The sequence below is a fragment of the Zootoca vivipara genome, chromosome 3 (genome assembly GCF_965207765.1).
Source record: "Zootoca vivipara chromosome 3, rZooViv2.hap1.1, whole genome shotgun sequence".
Lineage (NCBI taxonomy): Eukaryota > Metazoa > Chordata > Lepidosauria > Squamata > Lacertidae > Zootoca > Zootoca vivipara.
This window is the reverse complement of record NC_142586.1, coordinates 105,922,888-105,942,529: the sequence shown is the minus strand read 5'-3', so window position 1 is coordinate 105,942,529 and position 19,642 is coordinate 105,922,888. Positions and strand designations below refer to the sequence as shown.

The window sequence follows — 19,642 nt, the reverse complement described above, 5'->3', positions numbered from 1 at the left end:
TTAAGTGATTCTGTCTTGTTTAGACAGATGGAGTGAGATAATTGTAAGAAGATGCTTAAAATGAAATAATGCCAGCAGGTTTAATAATGGGACTGGGGTGGGGGAACTACTTGGGCTCAAAATAAGATTGTTCAGTTTCATGCCTGAGACCTCAGTTGCCAAAGCAACATTTCCCTGCAAAAGGAAGCTGGAAGGTGTAATTTAGCTAGGGATGAGCTGGGCTGCAAGTTCCATTCACATTTCAGCCTGTTGCTCAGTCATAAGAATATTAAGAAGAGCCTTTCTAGAACAGACCTGTGGCCCATCTAGTCCAGTATCCTGTTCTCACATGGCTGTGGGAAACCTTTTTTATGTTAAATACATTCTGTTTACACACTTTAAAACTCAGGCTCTATATGTCTCTTTTATGTAAAGTACGTTTTTGGTGCATACTTTTTGCACGCTAAAATTTTATTGCGAAGCCCAAAGAGCATCATGCAACTAGGAGTTGTTTTCGTATCCACAAGCAAATTTGGGAGCATTGGATTGGGTCTGTCCACTGCAAAAAGCGGGACTAGATAAATGCACACACACACACACCCAATCTCTGCTTCTAGCAGACCTTAATAGCAAACTCAATGGACAGCATTTGCCTAATTTGCTTGCATTCAGCATGTTCCATTCTTACTTCGGCAGAAATTAATTTTCAAAATGACATTCAGCTTCATAAGTCTCCCTCACTTTCACCCACTATAGATATGCTCAAGATCCTTTATTCGGTTACACTGAATTGTCTCTTGTAAAACACATCCGGCTGAGACAAATTTTCATGTAACACTGTGAATACAATGGGAGGAAGAGAAGGGAGGTGGTGTGTATTGTTATTTCTAAGTGCTTAGAGATGGGCTCTGAGTACAAGCTTAGGAAGAACCTGAAACAAAGCATATGCTCTGTGGGGAAGGGGCAGGATCCACTTCTGCAGATATAAGAAGACATCAGTTTCCATTCTGATCCATGTTCATCACGTGAAATGCTGCTTCCGTTCTGCTGCAGTTTGGCTCCCAACTGTACTTTCCTCATTGTCCACTGTGGCAAAATTTAGCATTACTGATTACATCATCATCATCATCATTTATTACATCATCTCCCCAGCCACTCTGGGCAGCTTCCAACAAAATATTAAAATACAGTAATCCTTCAAACATTAAAAGCTTCCCTAAACAGGGCTGCCTTCAGATGTCTTCTAAAAGTCTGGTAGTTGTTGTTCTCTTCGACATCTGGTGGGAGGGTGTTCCACAGGGTGGGTGCCACTACTGAGAAGGCCCTCTGCCTGGTTCCCTGTAACTTGGCTTCCCACAATGAGGGAACCGCCAGAAGGCCCTCGGTGCTGGACCTCAGTGTCCAGGCTGAACGATGGGGGTGGAGACGCTACTTCAGGTATACTGGACCGAGGTCATTTAGGGCTTTAAAGGTCAGCACTGAATTGTGCTCAGAAACGTACTTGGAGCCAATGTAGGTCTTTCAAGACCGGTGTTATGTGGTCTCGGCGGCTGCTCCCAGTCACGAGTCTAGCTGCAGCATTCTGGATTAGTTGTAGTTTCCGGGTCACCTTCAAAGGTAGCCCCACATAGAGTGCATTGCAGTAGTCCAAGCAAGAGATAACCAGAGCATCCACCACTCTGGTGAGACAGTCTGCAGGCAGGTAGGGTCTCAGTGTGCATACCAGATGGAGCTGGTAAACAGCTGCCCTGGACACAGAATTGACTTGCGCCTTCATGGACAGCTGCGAGTCCGAAATGACTCCCAGGCTGCGCACCTGCTCCTTCAGGGACACAGTTACCCCATTCAGGACCAGGGAGTCCTCCACACCTGCCCGCCTCCTGTTAATTACTTAATGGTTATGCTATTCTACACCATTCCTTTCAATGCAGATGCTGAATTGTTGCTTCTTTCAAATAAAGTATTATCTTCCCTCACTGGCATCTCTCCCAAGCCGGCACACAGGACCCTCAGTTTTTGTGTCTGAGAGCAGCATGGGTCTCTAAAACAAAACAATACAAAACAATACAAAACCATACAAAACAATACAAAACAGGGTTTTCTTGAATGTGTGAGTGCTTCCTTCGTCTTTATGTTGCCAGCACATCTGCACCGGGGGAATGATTATGGCCAGCAAAAGAAAGGGAAATGAGAGTGTCAAAAGATGGAGGAGGGAGGAGGAATGTTTTAAGAGACTATGTTCATAGTAAATGAGAGAATTACAAGAGAGGCAGTAAAAATGTGGAAATGGAGAATATAATGATCAGAAGAGTGGGTGGAAAGAGCAAAACTCCAGAACAAGAAACGCAGGTCTGGAAGCGATAAAGAGAACAATAGACTGTAAGCAAAATAGTATTACTTGGGTAGATGGCAGTATCAACAAGGATAAGGATCTGAATTTAAGTTTTAAAAAAGAAGAAGAAGAACCAGATTCCTTGGCAAATAAATTATGGGTAATTTTAAGCAGAACAGCAACCCCATGGCTTGTGTATGTGTCTCTGTGAACATCCCCCTAGCTGAATAACCCTCAATTCCAGATGTCCTTCCACTCCTCTTGCCAGTATTTCTAACTGATTGGATATTCTTCCCATCAGTTTTGTTGTTGCTGTTTTCCAGAAGGGACCAACATCTTACTAAACTTTAAAAGCAATTTAGGGTAAGGGCGTTTCCCTACAGATCTCAGGCCTAAATCCCGCCAATAGTCACTGCAGACTAGCATTTGCAGGAATTCTCTAGACTTGCTGGATCAGGCCAGAGTTAGTCCAGCATCCTGTTCTCGCAGTGGCCAGCCAGATGCCTGTGGGAAGCCCAGAAGCGGGACTTGAGTATTAACATCTACAAAGGATGGGCAGTATTTTCACTCTTGCGTAAATACCGAAAGCACCACCTTTACGAGCTTGGCTCCTTGTTTTTACGATATCCTCCTTGCTGCTCGGTGGGCCTTTTATTTCTTTCGGTAGCTCTTCTTTCGCCCCGTAAAAACAATAGATGTTCCCATTCTCTCACATTTGAGAAAAGCAACCTGGGGTCGTAATAGGTGAGTAAAAATTCTAAGAGGCAGAATGCTAGCGAGAGGTGCCATAGTCAATATTATAGCAGGCAGCAGAGCACAAAGCAGATAGCCTAAATAATATATTGTAACTTAAAAGGCCAGGTGCAGGATTCCACCTGGACATGCAATTGCTGAAAGTAAGTAGGGGGGGGGGCAGTTGCACACAGGCAACCCTGCCCATAGCATCCTTGTGTGTTGACACTCTTTCCAGTTCCTGACATCGCCTGTGTTGTATGGGGAAGGCCTGCAGAAGCTTTCCACTCACGTTGGCTTGAATGTGAGTAGACTCTTCTGTGGGTAGCCTCCCCCATCTGATGCCCTCCAGATGTTCTGGGCTACATCTCCCATCAGCCCCAGCTACCACAGTTGCATCAGCAGTGGCTGATGGGAGCTTCAGTCTGAAGCATCCATTGGTGGGGGGACCGATACAGAGAGGGGGCACGGAAATTCAACTGAAATTGGCCAAAAGCTAAAATTAAACAGTGACATTGGACATTGGTCCGAGAAATGAGTTTCGGTTTGGCTAATAAAACTTCCCAGGGGATTTTTGCACTTCTTAAAAAGACATTTAAGCCAAATTTGGCATGTTCAGCTCACCTTATATATCTATTCTGAGGAAAAGCAAAAGCATTCCCATAGATTTAGTGGAGGCTTAACCGAAACACCAAAAATCTAGAACAGGCATAGGCAAACTCTGGCCCTCCAGATGTTTCAGACTACAATTCCCATCATCCCTGACCACTGGTCCTGTTAGCTAGGGATGATGGGAATTGTAGTCCCAAACATTTGGAGGGCCAGAGTTTGCCTATGCCTTATCTAGGATCAACATTGTGGCTATAAAACATATAGAAAGGATTGACTTGTAGTCTGACTCATGCTGGTAAGTCATGATGGTAGATCTGAGTATTTTAACTTTCTGTGAGTTGTTCCTGATCATTCCTGCTATTTTCTTTCCGACAACAAACAGGTTACTTAAAGGCATGGAACCAAAAAAGTATTTGAGCTTTTTGTCGAAATCTAAGTATCAGGGGTTATGGTTTTGAGAACAATGGCTGCCGTCCTGTACCCACTTACCTGAGAGTAAACCATATTGAATTCAAAGGGTCTTGCTACTGAGTAGATAGGCATGTCTGGAAAAAAAAGGAAATCTTCCCTGTTGAAGGACCCGGGCTAAAGTTTGCTTCAATGACTAGACACAGTGAAAATGTCTATGTGATCCCTTCAGAGAGAGCCAGTGTGGTGTAGTGGTTAAGAGCGGTAGACTTGTAATCTGGTGAACCGGGTTCGCGTCTCCGCTCCTCCACATGCAGCGGCTGGGTGACCTTGGGCTAGTCACACTTCTCTGAAGTCTCTCAGCTCCACTCACCTCACAGAGTGTTTGTTGTGGGAGAGGAAGGGAAAGGAGAATGTTAGCCGCTTTGAGACTCCTTAGGGTAGTGATAAAGCGGGATATCAAATCCAAACTCTTCTTCTTCTTCAGTCCCTAGAGTTCAGGCAAACTGTAGGATAGAGTCATAGATTTGTAGAGCTGGAAGGCTCAATCTTCTGCAATGCAGATGACCTCAGCCCATAGCTGCCAAGTTCCGGCCTGAGAAATAAGGGACTGGACCGGAAGTAGCACTGCCGCCATTTTGGAACTGGGCGGAGCATGCTCAGAAGCTACTTTTGATGCTGCTCTGCCCTGTTCCAAAATGGCCGCCGCACCAGAAGTCGCGCTGCAGCCATTTTGGAACTGGGCAAAGCAGCATCAAAAGTCACTTCTGAGCATGCTCCGCCCAGTTCCAAAATGGCCGTCGCGCCAGAATAAACCGGGGAAAAACAAAAATCCAATTTTTTTGCTGGGAACAGCTGGAAAAACAGGGGTTTCCCGGGGAATACGGGAGACTTGGCAGCTATGCCTCAGCCCCTTCTATCCTTCCAAGGAGATGACATTGCTCCCCCCCCCCATATCTGTGCAATACACAGCTGTAAAATATAATTTACAAGTTCCTGCTTTACCCTGTATAAATGTTTCTTTCATCATCTACCTACAGCGAGTCCCACCAAGCCTGGGCGAGGAGGATACCCGAGTACAGACGAAGTGGTCCGGGAATCCAGCAGCACAACTGGCATGGTGGTTGGGATTGTGGCAGCAGCTGCTCTGTGCATCCTCATCCTTCTCTATGCCATGTACAAGTACAGGAACCGGGATGAGGGCTCCTATCATGTCGACGAGAGTCGGAACTACATCAGTAACTCAGCGCAGTCCAACGGGGCTGTGATTAAAGAGAAGCAGCCCAACAGCTCAAAGAGCTCCAACAAAAATAAGAAAAACAAGGATAAGGAGTACTACGTCTGATCCCGACAGCTGAGGAGAAAGAACAATTGTATAGGAATAGTCTTCATTTTATCTGAGACATTTAAAAAAAAACCGAAAACTTATTTACTTTACTTTTTATGAAGCACATACAAAGTTTAAAAAAAACAACGGGAAAAAAGAACACAGGGAATGCAATCAGAAAGGAAAGACTTTTTTAAAATAAAAATGAAAAGAACCAAGGGAAGGAAAGAAAATGAAATAAGCATTTCATAGCTCTTGTTTCGCTGAAACAGGAGTCAATAAATCCCCTTACATCCACAGTGTTTTCATTTACTCTGCCGTCTTTTTGTTGCTGGAATGTTTCTGAAGATGAAGTTGGTACCATCGCACGCTCATAAGGCAAGGAGTATTACTGCAAAAGCATCACCCAGCACACCACAAAATATAATGAACTGAAACAAAAAACAAAAAAAGATGAAATCTCTCTCTTTCTTTCTCTCTCTCTCTCTCTCTCTCTCTCTCTCTCACACACACACACACACACACACACACACACACACACAAAACACACAAAAAGAAGCTACCTATCAGTCTGGATTTAGCCAAAGTGCTAGCGCTTTTCTGAGGAGTAAGTTAGTCTTATTGCCTGAGAAGACTTTTGTGGTTCTACACGAGCGCTCGATGAGCAAAACGAAACCTCGAAACTGAGTTTGCCGCCCAGAGCAACGAAGCAACGACTGGAGCTTGGGTTTGAAGCGAAGCGCTGGCTTTTCTGAATAATCCACATTTTAAAAAAAAAGAAGAAAACACTTTAAAAAGGAAAAAAAGCCCCTTTCTGGTTGTGAGGAAAACAGTATAGCGGCCTTATTTTCAGAAAAAAACAATAAACAAAGAAAAGAAGTGAAATATAAGGCTTATTTTCACACACCACTAACAAACAAACCTGAGGGCATAGATGCAATCATTGGGGGGAAATTCATGCACGCTTAATATGTTATTACATATGTTTATATTAAAAAAACACATCTATATGTGCTTTCTGGACTGTGATAAGTGATGTTTTCTAGCCTGTTGTATAGAAAATGCAAACTATATCTGCTCTTCAACCATTTTTGGTAAACTCAATGTTCTAAGTGTTGCTAGGTATAGAACGTTTTAAGACATCTGGAGCAACCAACATTTCTGTTTACTTTTGCAGCCATGAGAAACTGCCACAATTTTTCTTACCCCTCCTGATTCTTTCTTTCTTTCTTTCTTTCTTTCTTTCTTTCTTTCTTTCTTTCTTTCTTTCTTTCTTTCGGTTTGCTTTTGGTTTTCACCTACAGTGTAGTGAATATACTACAAGAGAAAGTGTATGAATGTATATAAGAGTCAGCTAATTTTCTTCTTAACCTGTACAGTCTTTCTCTCTCTCTCTCTTTTTCTGTTGCAGTTCAGTTTTTCGTAGTTTGTATGAAAGAAGTGGATTTAGAAAGCAAATATATATAGATATAAACATTTTCTTCTCCAATTGCCTATCCACTCCCAGGATACATCAGCGAAACCAATCAGAAATCATGTGAATTTGCCCCGCCCCGAATTATGCGCCACACAAGTCCTGGCGATTGAAGTGACCTTTGCACTCCAGTTCACATGACATCATTGGCCACTATGTTTGGCTGTTCCCGCAGGTAGTGAAGGAAAGATTGAATTCTGGTCCAAATCTCTTTTCCCATTATATGGTGTTTGCCTGGCTTTTGGTATATAACCACTACAGTGTTGGATGGCCGGAGAATTCAGAAGTCTGCCTTTAAATTAGCTCCTCAGCTCCTCTCACTCACTTTCCTCAGTTATGGAAAGCAAAAACGGTTAAAAACTGCATGCAAAACAAGATTCCAAATTGCACATTTTTTTTGTCAAACGAAGGACTTACTCTTTTATTTTACCACTTCTGTTTTGTTACTGTAAAACCTCTATCCACATCTTTCATCTGAGCTTGATCTTAAATGAAATTTCCTCTTCTACTAAGCTCAGCTGGTTTACTGGTTTGGTAATAAACATACTTTCAGTTTCACTGCATTGATATGCGTCGAAACATTTAATGCATTTTGGTTAAAGATCTATGCCATGGATCTGCATTCCCCCCCCCTTGGTGTCATTTCATTAAAACGACTGCTCTGTTGGGTTCCCAACAATAAGTCATTGTGTACCATCTCACTTAGTGAGAGAGATACAAGAGGAATATATTAGGCCGAAAGACGTGAGCTCAGTAGAGAATCAGCTGTATCTTGGAAGGCCTCCTGTGATGAGTACGATTGTTCGCACTTTACAGACAGGAAGAAGGAATTTAAAATTAGCTTTAACCAGCAAGGCACCTTATCTTCTTGTACGCTGCTCACTGCCACTGGGGCAAAACACTGGGAAATGGAGGAGCTTTCAGTCTTCAACACAGCAATACTGTCAGAAAAGAAAAAAAAGTCTCGGTATTGCCACTCTTAAAAGTTGCCAAATGATTTGATTCATGCTGTATATGTCAAAGACTTTTCTTTTCCTTTTTTGGTGATGCTCGTGAATTTCTGAAGGCTACACATAGCATTCAAGTTAACATAAAACAATAGTCGGTCCAATCACACCCCTCATGTGCCACCATTGTGAATTTACCTTTGCTGAGGGCAGGACGAGGAATGAGGACAGCCATGAACCGTTGGGGAAACCTGGTGTTGGTATCCAAAGTTAAACAAGCCAAAAATAAGTGAACAAATGAGTGTTGGATTTTCCGTGGCAGTAAGGCCACGTGGAAGGGGATAGAGATTCTAAGCTTGGGCTTTTCCACCAGTGCTGAATGGCGAGGTGGTTTTGTGACTTCATGTATTGACTCTGTTAACTCACCTAACTTTGTCAGATTGTTGGTCCCTCACCCCCAAGCAATTAACACAGTTACTTTAAAGTAATAAGTGATAGGGGATTGCTATTTCTAGCAAAGGTGATTTGAAGCTGTTTTCTGGAGAGTTACTCCTGTTCTTCCTTGTTGATTTTGTGATTTTTTTAAAAAATAACGAACAAAAGAAGTGTTTGCATTTATCAAATGTTGCAGTAGCTATATTAAAACAATTTTCTCTTTTCAAAATGCATAACAAATACATTAACCCCATCTCTATAATAACCTAATTTGTTTGACTAAGGCTGCAATCTTATGCACACTTAACGGGGAGTGAAGTCCCATTGATATTGATGGACCTTCTCCCAAGTAAAGATGCCTAGGATTGTGCTGTGATGAGATGGCTTCGGGTTGTTTTTTATTATTATTATTATTATTACTGTATTGTGTTGCCTTTTTTTTAACAATACACTAAAATAATGTGTGAAATTATTCATTCCCAAGATATCAAAAAAGAGGTCAGAAGCCCTTAACCTTATAGTGCTTTCTGTGATAGATATTTACAATTTTTTTTATTTGTTGCAAGGCCAATTTATCCATTATTGGAAATGCTAAGCAAGTGGAATTTACCGTTTTGTTAATAAAATGTTTCTTAATACAGTTGCTGGCTCATTATTTCCTCACCCCTTTCTGTGGTTTGTATACTATTGCTGCCACCATTCAGCATGTCCATGACGCTGGTTAGATGCTAGGCCCCACACCATCTCCCATAAGTTCCGCCCTTCAACTTAACATGGGGACCCAGAGCCACAACTTTCTCTATGTCATCTCCCACTGCTCAAAATGACACTCATTGAATCAGTGTCAATTGTGGCTGGAGCCCATTGTTCCTGGTAGGGCAGAAGGCAGGGAGGCCAACAGCAGGTGGCGCCAGAGCCAATGATGGGCAGACCTGACCAGTTCTAGTTTTCTCCCCCATCCTGCTCCTTGCTGAGTTCTACAACGGCAAGATCTGAGACTAAGGAGGAGGAAGCAGTTCCACCCCCTGGACAGGTTGTAAGTAAGAAAACGGGTATGGGGGGGGGCTGACTGAGGTCAGTGGGGTGGTGCTTTATTTGCCCTTCACTGCTTTGTAGGCATCCAAGTAGGGCACATTAATATATGGATCAGTGCAACAATCGAATCAGCAGTACTTTCAGGGTTTCTGCACATATTCCTTGTTCAATATTAGGAACTAAATCATGGGTCAGCAAACTAAGGCCTGCAGGCCGGATCAGGCCCAATTGCCTTCTGGATCCGGCCCGCGGATGGTCCGGGAATCGCCGCATGGATCGCCAGCGCGCACGTTCTTTCCCTCTCCCTCCCTCTCCCTCACATGGCGGCGGCGGCGCCTCCTCCCTCCCTCTGGCTTCTCCCCGCCCTGCCTAGAGGAGGAAGGGGGCTGGGCTTTGTTGGTGCCGGCAGCAGCAGCGCTCAAGCGGCCCCCATTTTAAGCAGCTCCTCTCCAGAGTCCTTTTGCACGGTGCTCATCATCCCGCCGCTGCCGCCAGCCCCTGCCGTTCGCAAGACAAGGAGTTGCAGTTGGCTGAGCACCCCTCTCCGGAGCCCTTTTGCCTGCCGCTCATCGTCCCTCTGCCGCCACCTCCACCAGCCCCTGCCGCTCGCAATACACGGGTAAGCAGCCATGGTGCCCCTTGCATCATTCCCCCCCCCAAAAAAATAGTCCGGCCCCCCACAAGGTCTGAGGGACAGTGGACCGGCCCCCTTCTGAAAAAGTTTGCTGAAACGTGAACTAAATGGTCCGTTATTCCAACCAGAGCAGGCCCTACCGTTAGGCAGAGTGAAGCAGTCACCTCAGGTCACAGATTTGGGGGGATGCAAGTGGGTAGGATCTCCTCAGCCACATGGTGCCACATGGCTTGTGATGTGCTCTCTAACCTCACCTGCTGCCCTCAGGTATAGTGGATGATAATGTCCCATTGTCCGTGTTCACCTGCTTCTCCACATGGCTTCTGTACATGGGAGGGGAGGGTGCCATCCTGTCCTTTGCCTCAGGCAGCAAAACATCTTCAGCCAGCCCTGATTCCAACGCTTAGCAGGGTGGCCCTAAAAATAATATTCCACTGAGGGTCACTGTTCTGTTTGAGTTGTATGTACTTTGAGGACTCTCTGTGTTCCAACCAATGACTTAGGAGGGTGCTTGAATGTGCTCCCAATTAAAACTCAGCTGTTTCCTTTGCCCTCTCTGGTCATACACTTGGGCACACAGAGGCTTACTTTGACGTTTCCATTGCAGCAGCTTTCACCGGTGAGTGGGTGTTTTAACTGAAAAGTGAATTGCCTCTTCAGGAGAGCTGCTTTCACACGTGAGTAGCTTTGTGATGGAAGGAGACAAGAAATGCATAGATGAGTGGATGGAAAGAGCCATGGGAAGCTATAAGTTCTGGCTAGGGTTGCCAGACTCAGTAGAGGACAGGACTTCTGTGCCTTTAATTGCCCTGCTCTCTTTTGAGTCTGGAAACCTTATAGAGAAACCAGCAGACCCTTTGTTTAATTTCCAAGCAAAGAGTCTGCTGGTTTCTCTTTAAGGTTTCCAGACTCAAAAGAGAGCAGGGCAATTAAAGGCACAGAAGTCCTGTCCTCTATTGAGTCTGGCCAACCCTACTTCTGGCTGATTCGTTCTTTGAGGGCTGTCCTTCTTATTACCCCACAGCAACTACATGAAAGGATGCTTGAAAGAAATTCCTAATGAAAATTCAACTGGGACATCACATGGTCACGAGGGGCATCATGACACCTTAAGTGTTTCTAATAAAAAATAGTCTTAGGTATTGAAAGTATTCAAATTAAAACCTAGAGATCGTATTGGTGCACATGGAAAGGATGTGGTCTGACACTTGAGGGAGAAGGGCTGTAATTCAGCAGTAGAGCACCTGCTCTCCATGTAGATGCTCCCAGGTTCAATTCATAGCAACTCCAGGCAGGGCTTGGAGAGGTACCCCTTCTGGATAAATAGAGAGCCATGACCAGCCAGTGGGAGTGCCACTGAAGCAGATGGACCAATGGCTTGGCTCAAGCCTTGCCAAATGTAAGGTGGTCCTTTTAAAATGAGATTCAGAAGCAATACAAAACACAAGTGAGTGAGAAGATTAAATACAGTGGTACCTCAGTTTGCGACCGCAATCCATTCCGCGGAGGTGGTCGCTCCCCGAAGGCGAAGCGCCGATAGAGCACTTCTGCACACACACACACACACACACACACACACACACTGCGCAGATCGCGTCTGCGCATCCGACGCCGCGGAACCCGGATGTAAACACTTCCGGATCTGCGGCGGTCGCAAACAGAGGTAGGTGTAAACCAAGGTTTGACTGTATTTCATTCTAAAACAGCAAGCAATATATACATACCAAGCATACACTTCAATCTGCCACTTGGAAACCCTCAAGAAGTGGCGAAATGACTCCCCCAGGCAGCCTCAGGTTGCATGGCCCCCACGGCTGTTCAGTCCGTGCCCAAAACCATCCGATTTATAGATAGATAGATAGATAGATAGATAGATAGATAGATAGCCCATGTGGCTTTCCTGATAGGCTATGTGCAAGTCATACATTACTGGCTATGTGAAGATTATTCATTAGCCACCCTCTCCCAATGCCTCACTTTGTCTAGACAATGTTCAACATCAAAGAAGGTGCCCAGTACTATCACTTCCTTTCAACAGATTAGGACATTAAAGGCTGTTCTCAGCCATCAAAGAGCTTAACAAGAGATAGGGAAATGGAAGGAATGGGCAGGAAGGATCACTAACTCCTCGGCATACAAATATCTTCCAGATAGGTTGCCCATACAGCAGCTTGATGATGATGATGATAATTTGTACCCCATCCATCTGTCTGGATTGCCCCATGGGCAGCTTTCAATACACAGTGGTACCTTGGTTTAAGTACACAATTGGTTCCGGAGGTCTGTACTTAACCTGAAGTGAACTTTCCCACTGAAAGTAATGGAAAGTGGATTAATCCGTTCCAGACGGGTCTGTGGAGTACTTAAACTGAAAGTACTCAAACCGAAGCGTACTTAAACCGGGGTATGACTGTACATATAAACATAATAAAACCTTAAACCTTAAAAGGCTTCCCTATACAAGGCTGCCTTTAGATGGTTATATAATTACTCATCTCCTTCATATCTGAAGGGCATTCCACAGGGTGGGTGTCATTACCGAGAAGCCCCACTGTCTGGTTCCCTGTAGAGTCACTTCTTGCAATGAGGGAACCACCAGAAGTCCCTCGGTGCTGGATCTCAGTGTCCAGGCTGAATGATGGGGGTGGAGACGCTCCTTCAGGTATGCTCTTGGGTTCTTACATACACAGTTATGTTTGGCCTAAGCTGTGGAAGGTTTTATAGGTTATAACCAGCACCTTGTACCATGCCCTATTGTATTCCCGTTGACCACCCTCCATCAGGAGAGCTCTTTGCTTCAGCATGCCCACCTATTAACATAAATTCAGATCTCTTCATTTAAAAGCCATCTTGGCCTATATAGGCAAAGAAACCAGTTGCTTGACATTACATTGCATAATTAGAGCAGGTGCATATTTTTTTAAAGAATAACTATGCTTCCATTCACATCTTCTTTTGGAGCTAATTCTTTGGGAAGTAGGTAGGCTCGCCCTTTAAATGTGAACTGAATTGTATCCCCCCCCCATCCCTACAATGGAGAGACATCAGGATGTGTGTAGAAACCCTCCCAACACTCTCCTAGGAAACTGGAGAAGGGCATGGAGACATCCCTCTCTTTCCATGCTGTACGGTGTTATTTGCTAAACTGAAATATGACTCAAGAGAAACTATCTCCTTTCTTCAAGAGCCTCAAAAAGGCATCTACTTTGATGTTTTGCCACTCGTAAGTACCGGTAAATTAACAAATTGGTTAAAAGCCAGGTAATAATCAATTAGAATGTTTTAATTAACAGCCTAGCTGCTGCTCACGGTACCTAGACACACAATCAAAATCTACAAAATAGCAATGTTTAATCTTAACGTCATCCCATCACCCCTTCAAAATGGAAAGCAGTTCTCTCCAGTGGTGGGCGGTGGGAGGAAGATTAAGAAAATTAACTGATTTCATTACAAAATAAAAAATAAAAAATCATCCCAGGGTAGACAGTACTGTATTTTCTTTTCTCAGAAAAGATATTGAGCAGGTACGTTGATCCCACCCCCCAAAAGATGTGGCTTGGTGTTTGATCTCATGTCGCAAGGAAAGAACTTGAAGCAATTAAGGAACATTGCAGTAATATATCTGGCTCATTAAAATTCAACCTGGAGCAAGTTTAGAATTCTAGAGAGCTAAAGGAGTCCCTGCGGGATTGGCCAAACACTTCAGGTTTGCACCGTTTGATTCTGCTGAAAGATTAATATTGCGATCACCATTTAAATGAAACGATTCCACGGAATAAGAGTTAGAACTAGCAAGGAAAGGAAGAGGAGGAGCAGAACGTACAGCCACATCGTAAATAAGAACCCCAAGAAAACAAGTTGTTGGGGGGGGGGTTAGAGTTGCAATTTCAGATTCCAATTTGGGTTGCGGGTGGGCCCAGCGAGTGCAGCTGTGTCCAAAGGCCAGCTCTCTTGGCTATATCCCAGGTTAAACGGGTGAGATGCAGGCAGTGTATTTTAAGAACATTTGCTGTGATCTTTTTAATACCTTCCAAGAATTGAAGGAGCAAAAATGCAATCTTCCCATCTGTCTGTAGCACAGGATTTCATTTATTTATTGCTTGGTTTATTTATTGCCTTTATATTCTACCCTTTTCTTACAGGAGTTCAAGGTCCACAACAACCCTGTGAGGTAGGTTAGGCTGAGAGGCAGTGACTGGCCCAAGGTCGCTCTGTGAGCTTAATGGCCAAGGGAGGATTTGAAGCCTGGTCCCCCACCCCCACTCCCAAGTCCTAATCCGGCAATCTAAACACTGCATTTCACATGCATTCAACATCCCTCTTTAATGGGCTCATACCATCTGATTTAAGAATGGTTCAAAAAAGCAATTGCTGTGGGCCCCATAATCTGAATTGGGAGTGTGTGGTAGGAGGGGGGTTAACTGCCCTCCCCCCTCACCAAAATCACACACACAACTTCTCTCCAGAGGCAAATTCAGCCACGGGGAGGAGGGTGGTTTTTGTTGGGATCATGGCAGGAGAAGCAGAAGCTAACCTGCTCCACTGTCCAGACATGCTGTGCATAGCTGCCAAGTACCCCGTTTTCCCCGGGAAACCCCCGTTTTTACTTACCTTTTCCCGGTGGTCCCCCGTATCACTTCGTCTCCCGTTTTTCTCCATTATTTTCTCCTGCCGGTGGCCATTTTTTTTCTTTCCGATTTGCCCTTCTATGGGCACCAAAAATGGCCACTGCAGGCTTCAAAAGTTGCATCTACGCATGTCCGGAAGTGCATAGACGCGACTTCTGGTGTTGGCGGCGGCCATTTTTAGTGCCAATAGATGGGTGGAGCGACACCGGAAGTTGCGTCAATGCACTTCCTGACATGCGTACAAGCGACTTTCGAAGCCGGCGGCAGCCATTTTTGGTGCCCATAGAAGGGCAAAGCGACACCGGAAGTTACGTCGACGCAACTTCCGGTGTCACACGGCTGCCGGTCCCGGATTCTGCAGTCCGGGACTTGGAAGGTAAGATGCTGTGGTCCTAGTTTGGATTGGTGGAAGCCACAACGACATTAGCAGTTTAAAGCTACGCTTCATGTCAAGCACCAAAACACATTTAACGTAATGTACATTTTGGCTTCCAGCCGGCCCTATGGAGAAAGCCGATACATCAAAAAGGGTACAAAAGTTCAGAGCATTCTTGAGTGTGTGTGACACTGAAGTTGTCACACAGAAGACCTCAACGAAGAGGCCCACCTACCTATTTGACTGCTTCCTGTTCCACAAGCAGTAAATATATTCCTTCTTAAATGGGCTTCCTCATGACCCTTCCCTCTCAGAAGAAGCCATCTCCCCTTCCCACTCTCCTCGCACCCCAAGCTGGAAGGACCACATCTCAGTGACAGAACATCTACTTTGCATGCAAATGGGCCAAAATGTGTAGACCAGGGTCTCCAAACTAAGTCCCGGGGTCCGGATGCAGCCCAATCGCCTTCGCACAAACAGTCCAGGAATCAGCATGTTTTTACATGAGTAGAATGTGTCCTTTTATTGAAAATGCATCTCTGAGTTATTTGTGGGGCATAGGAATTCATTCATATTTATTTTCTTCAAAATATAGTCAGGCCCCACACAAGCTCTGAGGGACAGTGGACCGGCCCCCTGCTGAAAAAGTTTGCTGAACCCTGGTGTAGACAATACTGGTCTAGATGCACCAATGGTCTCTGTCTCCTGCACACCTTTCATCAACTTGTAGGGAATTGCTGGCACCGGCATTAGTCCAGCCAGAAGGCCAGTATTTGGATGGAAGACCACCTAGATTCATATATGACATCACATGCAGAACAGGTGGGGGTTGCTTGGGGGAAAAGACTTTGTAAGCCAAATTGTGACCCCTGCCAAGCATGATGGGCCAGAAGCTCCCTACTGCTGACCTGGAAGAAACCTCTCTTATCCTGCCTGGGGTTCCTTCAAGGAGACCATAGTCTGAAAGGGAGGAGAACATTGTGTCTTCCTGCAGTCACCTCTCTTGTGGCTGCATGAAGGCTGTTTTGGCCTTTTTGCATGATCCTAAGCAAGACCCAGGTGGCGCTGTGGGTTAAACCACTGAGCCTAGGGCTTGCTGATCAGAAGGTCGGCGGTTCGAATCCCTGTGACGGGGTGAGCTCCCGTTGCTTGGTCCCAGCTCCTGCCAACCTAGCAGTTCGAAAGCACGTCAAAATGCAAGTAGATAAATAGGAACCGCTACAGCGGGAAGGCAAACAGCGTTTCCATGTGCTGCTCTGGTTTGCCAGAAGCGGCTTTGTCATGCTGGCCACATGACCTGGAAGCTATACGCCAGCTCCCTCGGCCAATAATGCGAGATGAGCGCGCAACCCCAGAGTCGGTCACGACTGGACCTAATGGTCAGGTGTCCCTTTACCTTTACCTTTTAAGCAAGTCACTAGCTGTTAGCCTCAGTCCTCCTATCTGTAAAATGGGTGCAGGAGTGACCTACAATGCATGACTGCTGTGACATGTCTGTTAAAAAAAAACATTTTTGAATTTAACATGCTGTTGAGATGGTAGTGGTAGCGTAGAATGGCACAAAGGAATTTCAGAGCCCTAGTCACTCTGCATCCCAATGTAATGTATGCCTGCAATTATTATTATTATTTTAAAAACTGAAGTGGCTTGCAGAGCATTATAGAAACTGACTCCATACTTTTCAAATCATTGGTATAATGAGACATTTCCTTGCTCCCCCTTCAGGTGTGTGTGTGAGAGAGAAAGAGTGACTTGTTCATGCATTATAATGATTTCTCTCCTTCGCCTTAATTTCCAGAAGGCATAACAAAAGTAAAGACTTAAAACACTCCCCTGTTAAACTGGATTATTATGTGCAAGAGAGTAAAAATGGCATCTCAACGAGACCATTGCAGCCTGCTGGGTGAAGGAAGGGCTTTCAACCCTTGAAACCGGAGCGTCTCAAACGAGCCAAGAGATTCCTAATGAAGGAGCTGAGCTGAAATATGTATATGCATGAATTCATGTATAATTTAGCCTGTTCTGATCGGGAGAAGCATCCTGAACATAAATATAGAGAGTCTCTGATAGTCGAGAGCTGAAGAGCCCCTTCCCATAATAAAAGGATAATAATTCCCTCATCCATTTTTTATAACTCTGTAGCATTAGCGGGTAGAAAACCCGCTCGCTGAAAACAGGGTCATATAATAAATCTGAGAATTTCTTAGCCTTCATAGACCTACCGAGAAATATTGCTGTCTGCCACTATGGAACACATTATATGTGAGCAAGACAAAAAGGATAGTAACTTCGCACAAACAGCAGATGAAGTGGTAAAACTGTTTCTGCAGTGGGGATACATAGATATGATTTAGCATTTCTCTACGTAAAAAGCCAAGCAGAAAAACAGTGGTTATAAGATGAACACACACAGACACGCACACGCACGCGCACACACACACACACACACACACACACACACACACACACACCACATCAGGGAGAATGTGAGAGGATGTTGGAGCAGACCATGGCTTAGCCCACAGGCCTGGCTCAACCATTAGGTGGAAGGATGCAGCTGCCTCATGAAAGTGTCACACACAGAATTGTGGGATCCTGAGGGTCATCTAGTCCAACCCCCTGCAGTGCAGGAATCTCAGCTAAAGCACCCATGGCAGATGACCATCCAACCTCTGCTTTAAAACCTCCAGGGAAGGAGATTCCACAACCTCCCGAGAGAGACCGAACACTGCTGAACAGCCCTTACTGTCGGAAAGTTTTTCTGTATTTTTAGTCAGTATCTTCTTTCTTGTAACTTGAAGCCATTGGTTTGAGTCCTACCCTCGAGAGCAGCAGAAAACAAGGTTGGTACCTTTTCCATGTGACAGCCCTTGAGATATTTGAAGATGGCTATCATTGTAAGCAATTTCTTATTACCCAGGCGGAGGAGAGGCATTGGTGGGCTTTGCTGCCTCGGGTGTAGGGACTGGGGGAAGAAATTATATTCAGCTCACATTTAAAGGGCAACCTACCAGATCCATGCCTTCCAAAACGACATGGGAACTTTAATATACCCATCCCCTGAAATTCAAACTCCTCTGAATTTTGCGACGCATTTGTTCGGACAGGTAACGTGTACAAAAATGCATATACTGAGGTAAAGGGTGCAGAAAAATGCATATATTGATGAAAATAGCATGCAGAAATGCATTATGTCAGGAGAAAATTACTTTGCAAACAATGTGCACATTAGGCAAAATCTCCTAATAAACTTGTGTTTGTTGGGAGAAAGGCGCACTAAAATGCTGGTGAATATTAACAAGGCCTTTAGCGAAATTTACAAACTGATCAAGAAATGTAGAAAATTGAAATGGAGACCAGGAAATAGAGAAACAGAGAAAACTAAATGGACAGATCCGGCCATCCCCAAAGGACCCCTTAGTTAGTTATTTCATTTCATTTCATTTCTGAATTGCTTCCTGCGAAACATCTTGAAGGTTGTTTCATGGCTATTAGTAATGATGGCTATATATTACCTCCTGTCTCAGAGGTCGTCTGCCTCTTAAGACCAGATGCTGGGTAACATGTGGGGGGGTAGGGTTGCCAGACTCAATAGAGGACAGGACTTCTGTGCCTTTAATTGCCCTGCTCTCTTTTGAGTCTGGAAACCTTAAAGAGAAACCAGCAGATCCTTTGTTTAATTTCCAAGCAAAGGGGGTTGTAGTGCTGTTGCAGTAGAGTCCTGCTTGTAGGCTCCCTATTGGGTCATCTGGTTTGTCCCTGTGGGAACAAGATGCCAGACCAAATACGCCTTTTCTTTCATCTAAGAGGGCTCTTCTTATGTCCTTCCAGCTTTCCCTTCATTGTTGGTTCTCCAATAGCAGAGAGGGTCATGGGCCAGTTTCACCTGCTGAACAGCAGCCTGAAGGGAGAGGGCGGATTGACTCCACCTGCAACTGATCAGCCTTCACAGAGGAGAAGACACTGATGAGAGCCAGCTGGCCCTGGGAATCTTAAACAGAGTACTCAGCAGCAGTCCAATGCCGGAAACAATGCCTGCGTGTAGTTCCTAGCCCTACCTTGCTGCTCACCATCTGGATTCCCTGGCCTCTGGACTTCATATGTGGATTCTGCTTTCAGGCAAGAGTTCCTCACAGACTCCTAGCCCCTGATTGCTCGGCAATGGAACGCTTCTGTCTACGGCAGAAATGGAGGTCAGAGGCAGTAATGTATCTGGACATCAGTTGCCAGAAACTACAGGAAGAGAGGGTGCTCTGGTGCCTAGGTTCTGCTTGTGGCCTTCCTATGAACCTCTGGGTGGCCACTGAGAGAGCAGCAGCATGCTGGATTACATGGGCCATCAGCCTGATCCAGAAGGGCCCATCTTACGCTCGTACGGTTGGGAATGGATCAGTGGAGGTTTTGGATTTTCTGGATCCAGATCGCTTCCATTTCACCCACTGCATTCGATGAATGAGGTGGTGGGTGTATGCCAGTCCTGGAACTGGCGTAATTCTTTTTGTTCCCATTGGGATCTTTCAGAGAGAAAGTCTGAGCAGATGGATAATGCCATTTTCTGCCCAGCCAGTACGAGCCCAATAGGGCTCAGGATTTTATTTTATTTTTAGTGTTCTTATTAACTTGTTTACCTTTTATTTTTTGTCTCCCTTGCCCTCGCCCTCCCAAATATTTGGGTGAAAGGATAAGTATCGGTGAAACCTTCTGAACAGAATGCTCTAATGCA

The 19,642-nt window shown here is 44.9% G+C and overlaps 1 protein-coding gene across 35 annotated transcripts in view; it reads left to right on the top strand.

Moving 5' to 3' along the window:
* NRXN1 (neurexin 1) overlaps positions 1-8,886 on the top strand; it is a 961,778-nt gene extending 952,892 nt beyond the window's left edge. For all 35 annotated transcript variants that reach the window (XM_088666850.1, XM_088666849.1, XM_088666847.1 and 32 more), the window contains one exon: positions 5,104-8,886. In XM_088666850.1, coding sequence (XP_088522976.1) covers positions 5,104-5,408 — 305 coding nt within the window. In that variant the 3' untranslated portion in view covers positions 5,409-8,886. The remainder of the gene's footprint in view (positions 1-5,103) is intronic.
* Positions 8,887-19,642: the final 10,756 nt, after the last annotated feature.